The sequence below is a fragment of the Puccinia triticina genome, chromosome 6A (genome assembly GCF_026914185.1).
Source record: "Puccinia triticina chromosome 6A, complete sequence".
In the NCBI taxonomy this organism is placed as follows: Eukaryota; Fungi; Basidiomycota; class Pucciniomycetes; order Pucciniales; family Pucciniaceae; genus Puccinia; species Puccinia triticina.
The window spans coordinates 7897458-7910683 of NC_070563.1; the positions used below are offsets into that span (position 1 = coordinate 7897458).

At 44.9% G+C, this 13226-nt stretch overlaps 3 protein-coding genes across 3 annotated transcripts; 1 reads left to right on the top strand and 2 right to left on the bottom strand.

Moving 5' to 3' along the window:
• Positions 1 to 263: 263 nt before the first annotated feature.
• Positions 264 to 2296, bottom strand: PtA15_6A902 (uncharacterized protein; the record flags this gene model as incomplete). The annotated part of the gene is made up of 3 exons (XM_053170656.1): positions 264 to 473; positions 882 to 1864; positions 1918 to 2296. 3 exons carry the CDS (start codon positions 2294 to 2296, stop codon positions 264 to 266), a joined length of 1572 nt encoding a protein of 523 aa, XP_053021825.1.
• A 2120-nt stretch (positions 2297 to 4416) lies between these two features.
• PtA15_6A903 (uncharacterized protein) lies at positions 4417 to 5691 on the bottom strand (the record flags this gene model as incomplete). The annotated part of the gene is made up of 5 exons (XM_053170657.1): positions 4417 to 4443; positions 4527 to 4756; positions 4828 to 5077; positions 5203 to 5460; positions 5533 to 5691. 5 exons carry the CDS (start codon positions 5689 to 5691, stop codon positions 4417 to 4419), a joined length of 924 nt encoding a protein of 307 aa, XP_053021826.1.
• A 576-nt stretch (positions 5692 to 6267) lies between these two features.
• Positions 6268 to 7778, top strand: PtA15_6A904 (uncharacterized protein; the record flags this gene model as incomplete). Its single annotated transcript, XM_053170658.1, has 5 exons — positions 6268 to 6374; positions 6467 to 6644; positions 6938 to 7144; positions 7230 to 7524; positions 7609 to 7778. 5 exons carry the CDS (start codon positions 6268 to 6270, stop codon positions 7776 to 7778), a joined length of 957 nt encoding a protein of 318 aa, XP_053021827.1.
• Positions 7779 to 13226: the final 5448 nt, after the last annotated feature.

The window sequence follows — 13226 nt, forward strand, 5'->3', positions numbered from 1 at the left end:
AATTATTTAATCAATCATAACAAAGGTTTCAATCAGCTTTTAGAAAAACAAATCTGTACCAAATAATTAATTTCTGTTTTGACTTGTTGCATGCTGATGAGAAATTTACCTGATTTTCAGTATAAAAGTCAGGAAATTTTTGCTTTTATTTACTTTGATCAATTGATCATCCTCCACTTTGTAAGCAACAAACTTGGCTGTTTGAAGCAAAGTAGATCAGTCAGAAATCACCCAGGAGAATATTATTCAATAGGTGATGATAACTAAAGAGCCAATTTGAGGTTATCCATGTTGTAAACATCAACTACTGTAGCTTCATAGCTCAATGCACTGATCCATTTGTTGTGGATAAACTTGAATTTGTCAAAGCCAAGCTTTTTCTCCTCAATCAAATTGGCAATAACGCAAGCATTGGCAAAGTTTGGAACTTGTTTGCCGATCTGATTGAATGAGAGCACAATGTTTGATTTTTGCTTTTATTTACTAAGTAGCATTAGTAAGGATTAAGCAAGAAAAAAAAAATAGATAAATAGGAGATAGAGTTTTTATTTGATGAAATAATCCTTTTCAGTCTGTCTGTCACTGATAACAAGGACCTTCTTTGAAAAGAAATCTAGATGAGAAAAGACAAATCAACTTAAGTATATGGTGAGGAAATGGATGTGGAGACAAAGAATAATTATGAACAACAACATATCACCACCATCTAGTCAGGAAAAAGAGAAAGAAAAATTCTAATGCAAGAATCTTGCATCAGAAGACACCACGCTCCCCGGCAGTTACAAAAATAGGATTGGATGAAATGAAGATGAAAATTTCATTTTTTCTTGAAACTAGTAAACTATTTCAATTTGATCTGTCCGTATGCAATGAAGCTCAACAGTCTCTGGATGAATTTCGTTAAACTGGATTATTGGTGAGCTTTTGAGTGGTGACATTGCCGAGACACTTAGGCCGTGGTTTTCCTGTTGTGTGCCATCCATCAACTTGTGATAGTCACTAGGTGTGTTGCTCTTTTGGTGGACAGGATCCGGATGCGAAAGGTATATCTCTGGCAAGGGTGGTTGTGAGTTATCCAATTTCTCTGCATCAGGCCTCGAGATGGAAGCCTGAGTGGAAGAACTCGTTGATTTTGTGCCTTTTGCGTCCTGAAATCTGAAGAGTCTTCTCAGCCGATCAATAATACCACGATTGGAAGAGCTCTGAGGATTTCTTTTGACACTTAAAGCGGGATTTGGACTGAGTTCAGCCACTATGCTTCCAAAAGTCTCGCGATTCTGATTACATGGGCTTATCAATCTTTCCTCCGTAGGACTGTTGGCTATCTGGGGACTGCTATACGGCCTGGATGGCTGAGAAATCTTTGGCTTTTGTCCTGACTTTCCCGATTTCCCACTTCCAGCCGATTTGGGCGCTTTATGAATCTTGAATGGCTTGAAAGAAACTTGATAAAGCCTTTTCTTGAGAGCTATACACAGGATGATTGCAGCAACCAACAAGACGCAAGAGGTCCCGATCAGCCATGGTTGAGGAATGATTTTTGTCGAATCATTCTGATTCTTCGATGTCGAACCATTCTGATTCTTCGATGTCGAACCAGAATCTTGAGGCAAGGAGCGAGATCCTTGTGCGTCAAACTCTTTCAAATCAGTCGCAACACTTCTCTGGTTCTCAGGGGTGGGACTTTTGATTGAGGGTGAATCAGAGCTGCCTTTATTCCGAATTGATGGTGGTAGGAGTTGCGATCCTAATGTTGTCGGTGTGGATATCTTTGATGTGCTCCCATCTGAGACAGATTCCGGATTTCCCGTTGTCTGTTTTTCAGTCGACAAGTTGACATCGCCTAGAAATTTGGCAAGTAACTCTGTAAACTCAATAATAAACCTAACCAAAGTTCGATTTTTCATCTTTCCTCACCATTTTCAAAGTTGAAGTCGGCCTGGCCCTTTATGGCAGACCCAGAGGGTGACGTGAGTGATTCGGCAGGTAAGATGACCAGGGGCGGGATATTAGGGTCGTTAAGTTCCGCCGACGGCCTGTTGTAGTGCTGCGATCGAAGGGTTATCACACCTTGCTCAACATCGTTTCCAAAAAATTCACGCTTCACAAGGGGAGGGGATTTGGCATTCTGACTGTCTCTGTTGGTAACTTTTTGAGCAAGGTGCGTTTGCCAGGGTACGGATTGTTCCTCGTTGTCCAAGGCAGCTAAATGATTAGGGGTGCTTTCAAGATATTTAAGCATCCAGCCGTATTTGAGTGCCACCGAGGTTTCTGTAGTCTGCTTTTTTAACCACATTGGGAGAAACTAAGCCCGAATCTTGGATGAGGAGCGTAGCCTATTAATGATTTTCTAGGATCGGATAAACGTTAGTGAAATGTCTGCGACTCATGTGAAGCAAGCTAATTTATTTTTACCTGATTCAGAAGTAATTCCAAAATTGGCATGGAAAATAATGTTTCGCGATATGTTAATCAAGTTAACCGAAGAAACTTGCTGGGTGACTGACGGAATCTCGAGAATCATTAATCGAACTTGATCAATGGCGGATTTCCAGAAAAGAAGAATGATATCAAGCTATCAAAATTTGTAGGGGATGGCGAACCTGCTCCTGTCGAGAAATAGGCAGCTGGGACAGAATTGTTTCCGGAACAAGATATGGTACAGCGATTTAGAAGTATAGTGCCTTCTCACATGACAGGAGATCCAAAAAGCTACGGCGAAAGGGAGGTATGTTTCGTCGCCGGCCGTGGATGTAGGTAAGATGGACTTCGTCATGGACCAAGTTGAATCTCGCATCAGCCGAGGGCGTCAGACCACTCTTAGCCTGACTCTGAGGGGATTGATGTAAACCTAAAGACTTCTTCGCAACTAGTTCTGGAGATCGAGGGCATCAGGACAAAATGAACAGTTCATCACCAACACGACCACCAACACGAGTGGCAACACGACCAACGTTGGGGAATACTCAATCTTAGCAATTCTATGCGGCTGTGGGTCCATTGCGCTGTTACACTCGGTTGAAGGGCGCTGAACGGCGCATGCAGGCTCAGCTCCATAGCCGATCACTGTAGCACCCTCACCGCCATTTTCGATCCCCCATCGACAGTTTCGGCCACGTCCTCGAACGGCCGAGTACGTTTGTTGTACTAGCGGACGAGTACAGCAGAGTGTGTCTTTGTGTTCTGTCAAACACTTGGTGACTGAGTGGGGTTGTCAACCATACGGATTCGGCATGACTGGCTGGCAGCCCAGCCGGGCGTCCCTGGCAGTGGCACAATCAAACGTTGATAGCGTCGAGAATAAGGCATCCTGGCTTCATGTCCGTTGCTGTGGTTGCACTTGCATGTCGTTTGGGTTGCCCTAAAGAGCAAAACAAACGGATTCTGCCTAAACAGAGGTTCCAACCAACCAACAAAGTTGCCGATTTTAATTGGGTCTTCCAAATTTCGAGTAGCTGAATGATTCGCAAACGACTCGACAAAATTAATTCCAAGTAATGGGTAGGATTCAATAATTTTGATTTAATTTTCCTGAGGGAAACAGATATATATATGACGAATATGCATTGTCGCGATTTGTACGTTTAAGTTTAACTATGCGGGGTGAGAAGCAAATTTGTAAAGTCGCAGCTTCTGTGGGGGGAAGGCCGCACCGGTCGAGAAGTGACTACTTCGTGCTGCCGACAGAGACGGGTGAGGAGCATCGGCATCGTCACTCAAAAAAAGTAAAATGAAGTTGGCTCTGCACATTGGGCAACATTGAGCCGCCTGAGCGCGCGGTATATTTTTATCAGGCCTTCTTTAAACGCAGGTTTGTTCTATTTTATTCTTTTTGGGGATCCTTTTGGGAAGATCTGTTTTCACCCTCAGCCCGGGTCTTTTATGATGAAAGATGAGTTGCGAAATTCGGACATGTGCGGCCAGGACTCGTGTGTTCTTCCTGTAGGCCTGAGCTGTGAAACAAAGCTTGCCACTGCCAGGGATATCATCAAGTGGACCACCTTCATCTTCCGTTGCAGTTCCTTCACCTGCAACAATTAACCTCACCCGCATAGACAAGTCACGTTTGGCTTGATGGCAGCTCAAATCAATCATCAATAGCTCATGGGCGCATTCATGGAATTGCAGGGTTTATTCGCAGTCTAAGCAAAGCCATGAGCAGGACAAGTGTGAGATCAGACCTAGACAACTGGACAATTCAGTCGAGGCTGACTAAAAAAGCAAGCAGAAAAAGTCGCATTCTTATGTATATATGTTTGTATTTAAAAAGGAAGCCCAACTGGATAGAGCAATGACAATTCTTCTACAAGGGGCAGCGGCTTTTGGTTGTTCAGCGAGCTCAGTGACGATCGATTAGGATCTTACTGAGTGTTTCCTCGACTCTATTAAGCTGAAGTTTGTTTTTGTTATTTTCGTTTACAATGCGTTGGCTCCAGTGATAATCTGCAAACGGAATCAGAAACATGGAGTCGATAAGCCGATAGATGACACAGCTTAGAAAATATCGAAAGTAAAGAAAAACATACATCGACAAGATCGTTAGTGATTTGCGATTGTCTCATTCGGTTGAACTTCATTTGTAATCCGCCGATGACCGTTTGCGAGTTCGTGGTCGCATTGTCCATTGCATTTCGACGAGCCGAGATCTCGGTAGCATAGCCCTCGACAAGGGCAGTGTAGATAGCATTGGTCATGGCAAACGAGGACAAATCTTTGATCAATTGGTCATCCTCCACTTCGTAAGCGGCAAACTTGGCTGTTTGAAGCAAAGTAGATCAGTCAGAAATCACCCAGGAGAATCTTATTCAATAGGTGATGATAACTAACGAGCCAATTTGAGGGTATCCGCGTTGTAAACCTCGACTACCGTAGATTCATAGCTCAACGCACTGATCCATTTGTTGTGGATCAACTTGACTTTGTCAAAGTCAAGCTTTTTCTCCTCAATCAAATCGGCAATAACGCAAGCATCGGCAAAGTTTGGAACTTGTTTGCCGATCTGATTGAATGAGAGCACGATGTTCTTCGGCACAATTCGACTGAGCTGAGTTTTTGGTTTATCCCCAACCACGACGATCTGTGGGTGTATAAGAAAGATAAAATGAACAAGGTGGTGGGAATGCAAGGATCAGCATAAGCTTGAGCGGATGATAGAAAAGAGAAGCGGATTGAGACAAGACCGGGAAAAGAAAGAAACTCAACCTGCGTCTCGCTATTCTCACCGAGCTCAGCTCGGGTACGTTTAGAGACGCTGGAATGAATTCCACCACATAAACCCTTGTCACTGCTGATGACGACAAACAGGGTCTTTTTGGAGTCTGCTCCTGATGCCAGTTCCTCGGAGAGTGACGACTCCTTAAAGACTACAGCGTTGGCTTCTCCATACGCCTTGGCATCGTTCATGGCTCGTTGGGCCTTGTTTAGTTTAGTGGTCGCGATCATCTTCATCGATTTGGTGATCTGAAGTGGAAGAGTCGGCTGATTAGTACTTCGATGGTGATACCAGATATCCGTAGGAAGGTCATTGCTCACCTTGCCAATGTTTCGAACTGACTTGAGTCGAGTTTCGATCTCCTTGAGAGTTTCATTGGCGGTCGGAGTAGCACTAAACGATCGAGCAGCGTTGGGACTGGCGATCAAGCGAGCAGCCCTCTGGGAAAGCAAAGGTCGAGTGATGAGGGTCGATGACATCGTGGATGGACGAGCTGGGGTTCTTGTCTGGGCTCCGGCGGGTGGCACTGGAGGCAACCGGAGAGGCGGAGCACCGGGTCAGGTGAACCTCGGAGTTCGGAGTCCCCGGAAGCGCTCGGGGGCTCACATCTCAGCAAATATGGCTTATTAATTTATTTCTCAAGACTTTCCAAACCGTGCACAAGAGGAGGACTGGATGTTTACCAGGGGCACGAGGTCTCATGAATATCATGGGGCAGAATTGGGAGGAATGTCATCATTCACTATTTTTTGGAAAAAAGAAAAAAAGAAAAAACTCTTTCCGGAATTTCAAACGCCTCCGGTGGGTATAAGTTGAGAACTGCTGTAACAAAAACCAATTCTTAAGTGTTGATGTAGTCACTAGTGACGTGGCATGAGATGGGTTTTTCTGCAGGTGTGCGCATTATAGGGTTGAACTGGGGCGATGTGGCTGCGGGGCTCCACCCAGGGGGCTGTGGGAGCCAGCGGGCACAGCAACCATCGCCACTCTGCCACCCAAGCTTCACCCTTCTGGCATCCCACCAACATCCACGGAAGACTGCGATAACACTCAGGATGGCCGAAGAGCTGAAGAATCCACCCGTCGAACAGGCAGAGGAACCCCTCTTCGACGCAACTCTCAAGAAGAAGAAGAAGAAGAAAGCCGTCGCATTCGATGAACTGTTAGTACTTCTTCTCTCTCGGCTCCCGTCTCATTTCCTTATAGACCGTTGGCTTAGAAGCCAGACACGTACATATACATTCTTGTATACAGGGATTCGCAGTTAGAAAGTACGGCCGAACAGCCCGCCTCAATCGCCACTTCTAAGACCGAAGAGCCTGTCTCGATCTTGAAGACGACCGAAACCGAGCCAAGTTCGAAAGCTCCCGAACCTGCTTCGACTGGCGACTTGGAATTCAGCGATCTCAAGCGGAAAAAGAAGAAGAAAACAGTCAATTTAGATCTCGATGAAGACGAACTGAATGCGATCGACGAGAAAGATAAACCGGCTGGCACGACGACTGCCGCTGAAGATGCCGCTGCTGCTGAGGAATTCGCTGGTCGGTGTCTTTGATGGTCATCAAATAAGAAATCCTCAACCAAACCTTGATGGATTTCAAAGCAGACATGCGAACCGATCTGCTTAGCTGACGCCATCTAATCGTTCCGATCACCAAACCAGATTTGAAAAAGAAGAAGAAGACCCAGAAGAAAGCATTCGATCTGGAAGCTTTCGAACGTGAGCTGGCAGAAGTCGAAGGTGGGATCAATAAATCCGAAGCCAAGGATGGCGATCCCTCTGGTGCGGAGGGAGACGAGCCGCCTGAGGATGGCCTCTTTGGCCAAGCAGATGACGAGGCGATCGGCGAGAGCGAAAAGAGTAAAGCTCAGGCGGCTGCGGAGAAAAAGGCCTGGTTGAAAGAGCCCGATCGTGATTACACTTATGACGAGGTTAACCATCCTTCTACTAGACATCTTGCTTGTGACAGAAAAAGATCCCGGAAACGCTGACCTGTTTCCAATCTCTCTGCCACAGCTTCTGGGTCGTTTTTACCAAGCGCTCTACCTCTCTCATCCTTCCTTGTCCGGTGGCGGAGCCAAGAAGCGTTACACACTTGCACCGCCTTCGGTTCACCGAGAGGGTAACAAACGCTCGATTTGGGCGAACGTGGCCGAGATTTGCAAAAAAATGCATCGACAACCGGAGCATGTCATCCAGTTCTTGTTTGCTGAATTGGGTACCAGTGGAAGTGTTGACGGTAACGGCAACTTGGTCATTAAAGGTCGCTTTCAACAAAAACAGATCGAAAACGTTCTGCGTCGTTACATTGGTACGCATCCTGCCTTCAATTTATTCGCCTTCCTTCCCGTTCGGCCACAAGACGTGGAGCTAACATGACCATTGTATGTGGTAGTCGAGTATGTGACGTGTAAGACATGCAAATCACCGGATACGTTGTTGGAGAAAGACAACCGTCTGTATTTCGTAACCTGCGAATCATGTGGCTCCAAGCGATCAGTGTCAGCCATCAAGACCGGTTTCTCCGCCCAAATCGGGAAGAGAAAGGCTCAACGAACAAATTAGCCATCGACTTGTTCTTTTTTTCACCGTTGCATCCGAGGCTGGGGAAAGGATTTCTTCGATCTTCTTTTGCTTGTCTCTCATTCGTATAGCAGCTGGTTCTTCATTTAATACAAGAACACATTCTGCAGTTGTGATGTGAATGATGGTAGTCTCACATCATTCTGATTGTTTTTCTAAGTTATTTTTACATGTTCATATAACTTGCGTATGGCTATATATGAAATCTACATTAGAATGGCGTTCTCCCTGCCTTTCCTGGTTAACAAGCTCAGCCCTGCTGACACTCAAGAGCAAGTTTAAGAGGATAGATATTGCTTCCTTTCACTCCCTACATATACAAAAGAATGGCAGCATATAACCATGTACTTTTAGGGGCATGCTTCATGCACTACCAAAAAATACCACGCACACCAATAATTCTTGGAGTGCATAACAAGGGACAAATACAAATTGTATTTTACACAAATCCAAATTGGGAGTGCATTTTATGACACTCCAAAAAATCATGGAGTGCAGGGAGTTTCACTCCAAAAATGCTGGTGTACAGAAACAACAACAATAAAGCACTGTTTGGAGTGCAGAGCAATAAAAGACAGTTTATCATTACTATTGAAAACAATTTCAAGAATCAGATCATCCTGGAAGTAAAGGCCTGGTTGTATAGAGCTATGCCCTTCTGTATAGACAAAAACCACCCTTTGGCGTCTTCGGAGGTCAACTCCCTTGCCAGGATGGGTTTGATCCCATTTTTCCCAACCACCTGAGGTAAAACCCAGTGATTACCATTCACAAAAAAAAGGTAAACCGGATTGCAGGCTGCAGAGTTTTTGGGACCTGTCATGATTGGGAGATAACTATCTGAGGATGTAGATGAAAGGAAGATAAATGGTATCACATATACACCTGCAAGAACTTGACAGTGGGCAAGTTTGTTCAGCCATTTTTTTGGAGGAAAAATACCTTTTGATTGGTCCACTGATTTCTTGTTCACTACCCTGAAGTATAACATAAATCAGCCAATTTTTTCTATTTTGTTAATCATATCCTGCCTGAACCTGAAAACCCTGCCGCCCCTATCTTCATTGTAGCCTAGCTCTTGCAACACACCAAAACCCACAGTGCCCATTGCCGTGTGGATCATATATGCTGCTCACCCAACATTGCAGGTGCTGCGGAACCTGGTTAGGATAGTTGTGGTTCTACCAGAAAGGAACTATGAGCTATATATCCATTTGAACTACACACAAAATTAGGAGGAAAAATTCACCCAATGTGCTTGTGCTGTTTCATAATCTAGCAGAGCCTGTTCTGCAATGGATGGAAGTTAGGAAGAATGGTTGGATGGAAAATAATTGGTTGTCAAAAGTCCTCTTTGTCATTGTTTTTCTTCTTCTTCTTCTTTCTGTTCCTCTTTCTTAAGTATCTTGGACTGTCTCACCAGTTGTTGTCTGGAAAGAAGCCTTGGCCCCTTGCTTTTTGGCTATGTTCTGTGAGTTCAACTGCACCTCAAAGGCTGAATTAGGGTCTCTTTTTGTAGATGTTGATTTTGATGTTGATTTGGCTTGAGCTTTCTTTTCCAACTGCAGCCGCCCTTTGGGGTTTTTCTTGACAATTGGGGATTGAATGGGCACTGCTGCATGAGTTCCTGAAACCATTTGATGAAATTGCTCAAAAATTGCGGCAAGCTTTTCTGGCTGTTTGGTTGCAAGGCACATGGCAAGCTTCTTCATTTAATTGTCCAAATTGGTCTCACTTGCCTCTGATATCTAACATGCATAAGAAAAGAACATAAATTATATGAGAAGAAAAAGTGGAGTCAAGATTCATGGTCATGGCACTTACTGCGGTCTCCGAATTGTACATCAAGTTCCAATGCAGGTGGAAGTCCACTGCCAATAATACGTGCCCCATCTCCTTAATTTCAGCAAGCCTATGAGCACAAGGTATTCCCACCCCTTTGGTCAGCTTTTGGGAGCGCAGTTTGGTTGGGTCAAGATATTTTAGACAATCATATTGCTCAATGCATTTCTTGACAGCAAAAATTGAAATAGTGCCAAGGATAGCAACGGTGAAAGGCTAAACTGCACTACAAAAAGAGCCTGTTTTAGCGCAGCGCAGCGGGTGCCCGCTACGTGCAACTCCCAAAAAGCTTTAGCGCAGCCATAAAGCGCTGCGCTAAGGCTAAATTTAGCTCACAGGTGCTTTTTACACAGGGAAAAAAGTGCAAGTGCAGCTCAAAAATCCATGCTTTGAACTATGAAAACAAAAACTCAAGAAACTGCTTTCAGTTGACATGCAGGATACTCAACTTCATTCCCAGTTAATACCAGGCTCAGACAAATAAATTTCAGGGTGGTATACCCTGGAACATTTGGAAGTTTTTCAGCTTAATTCCAGCGCACAATGCCCTAGACTGAGCCCTAAGGCAAATGCTCAGCGGACATAAGCCGCTCCACTCTTGCGCAGCCCCACAGTACATAGGCTCCCAGGTGGGGTTTACCAGGCCAAAGATAGATGGGGTTGGCCAGTATTTACATACCTGGACCAGTTGAATGGTCATTGAGAGGGGCTGTACACCTCCTTGATGACCGGTTGACCGGTTATCAAGAAGGGGTCTACACCCTATTGATGACCGGTTGACTGGTTATTGAGAAGGGTTCTACAGCCTCTCAATGACTGTTTGACAGGTCATCAAGGGGGGCTCTAAAACTTCTCAATGACTTGTGACAGGTGTCAAAATAAAAGTGTGCCACCTGATAAGATAAGGCTCTCCACCTATTTTCTAGATGAACTCCTGGTTTGAATAATTACCGGCGCTGGGCTTCTGCAATGTATGTATCTCTTCAGCGCTCCACTATCACCACCCCAAAAAGCAAGGCAATATGTCCACATTGCCATGATTAAAACAGTGTTATTACACATGGATAATCCATTCTTCACACAAGTTGAACCTAGGTGTTACAGAAGCTTAACCCAGTGGTTACAGAAGTTTAACCCATATGTTACAGAGCTTTAACCAGGGCTTGCTTTGGTATAAACTAAATCTGAGCAGGCTGTCATCCAGTTCATATCATGGGCTTGGCCCCTGTGGATGGGGATACGCCAAGCAAGGGCTTTGGAACGGAGGTAAGCGGCTCAGTGGTTCCCGGAAGAGAGTCCCTTGAACCACACAGAAAACTCATGAGCATGTGTGAAGGGGCACAGCCTGCAGGGGCAGTGCTGCATGATTTCATATACATAGCAAACAAATACAAACCAATATATGTAGTGGGGATAGAATGGTGAGGGGAAATGTGACTTGAGGCGCCTGACAGGTGGTTGACTGGGTGCTGCAGGTTGTCCAAAGGGTCTAACTTCCAGTGTAGCAGGGCTCCAGTTATGCTTCCAGTGGGGAATAGGGGTGAATTTAGTCTTAGATTCCATTTATGGGGTCTGATGGATGGTATCTTGAGGCCTTCCATATGTACATGAGAAAAAATTCTGATTTTTCACATTTTCAAGTACCACACCATGGAAAATTTGACACGTGTTCCAGAATTGATCACCACAGCAGCCAGCGCAGCAAAATACTGCTGAAATCTTCACATTTTTCCTTGAAGATGAATCAGCAAAAAGCGCAGCAGGCCGCCTGCTGCTAAAAGCGTAGTGTAGCGCCGCAAGAAGAGCTGCGCTTTTGCTATGCTTCCCGCTGTGCTCAGCGCAGCTGTTGTGGTGTTGGTTTTACCCCTATTTGTTTTGCTACATATTAAGTATGTAGAAAGAGAATAGGGGTAAAGCACCATTATGGACATGTGTTTTGTTACCAGTAATGAGTAACGGGACCGTAACATAATCTAAATAAAAATAAAATATTGTAACAGCACCCAAAAACCAATATGAGACATTTTTACTAACGGACGTAGCACACTGCATTTACTGGTAATGGCAACAGTAAGGCGGCCAAAATCAATATGTCACAGGAATGGTACTGGCCTAGTGTTGATGTTAGTTGAAGGAACTCTGGGGGGTGGGTTAAGGAGATACAGATCCAATTGCACAGGGGCCAATACGGTGGTTTGCAGTGCCTGAGGGTCTGCTGCAGTTGGTTGCAGTGTGTTGTAAGCTGTGGCCCGGGATGGTCTCCAGATGTGTCAACATGGTCTGGTGTTCTGGGGAGGGTGGTGGGTTTGCAGGTTTGTGTGGTTGCTGAGTACAGCAGGAGTTTGATGTTGGGTAGTGCAAGGGAGGACTTGGTGAGAATTGTGGGTATGCAGATTGGAGGTGAGGTGTGTAATCCTAAACTTATGGTAGTACCCATTGCCACACTACCTCTTCAGAAGACCAGGGGTCCCAAGGAAGCAGTGCACAGCACAACATGTTGAAGATGAGAACTGAGGTCAAGGCTGAGAGCAAGGACAGAGGGGCCTGAGGAACAACAAGCTCAGAGATCATCTGAGTGAGCCAATAAAAGGGGCCAAGGGAGCCCTCTAGGAGGGCAAAAAGCTGCTAGCTTGCGTGGCAGAAAAGCGCACACGCTACAAGAGTTTGTATCCTGTAGAGACCTCAGGGAAATGCGCGCAGAAGCAGATAGGGTTTATTTCTTCTGTAAAGCAGATTTTATAAACTATTACAACTGGGGGACACGTTGTGGGCAGAATCCATTCTGCGCGCGGTACTAAAATTCTAGTACTGGTGTCAAGGAAATGTGTAGAATTGTGTTGATTTAGATCAGTAAACTTCAAACACCATTTCCTCTAGGGTGTATAGGAAAACTGGTAGTTTTCTCAGTCCCCCTGAGTCTAGGGACAAATTAAGTTTGTAGATTTATAAACTCAATCAGGCTAGAAGTGTATACGCAGATTGCATTATTTTTGAACATAAATGAGGAAGGTAAGCAAGGCAAAACCTCCTTGTTATGTTCCGCCAAACCAATTTCTCCCCCTCTCTTTGTGTCAAAAACATATTTTTTAAAGAAGGGAGGGTGGGACGGTTTTGAAACGGATTGATTTGCTGAGCGTGTTTGTTGCGCAAATGAATCATAGTGAGGTGGAGAAAATTCTTGTCGAGCTGGAATGTGGAGGAAAGGCAAAGTAGGCCGTGCTGACTTCATATAACCATCCACTTGTTCTTAGTCTGTGGCAGACACTCGGACCTCTCTCTTCTTTGACTGACCTCCTGGTCTGCCCCAGAACAGTCCGCTCCTTGCGCTCATGGACCTAGGTACTCTCACAGTTCCTAGTTCTTGTACCATCAAACATATTCATCTGGAGGGAGGAGAAATGAGTGAAAGATGTGTGACAGGGAGAGAAATGTAAACCTGGTCAGTTGCAGTTTCAACACAACATTTTGAAATTGCTGTATTAATCTTTTGGGAACTCCAAGGATAGACTGCCTTTGGAGTGTGAAAAGGATCACTCCATCATTTTTGGATTTTTGCACTGTGCACTCCAAGATTCTTGGAGTGCGTGA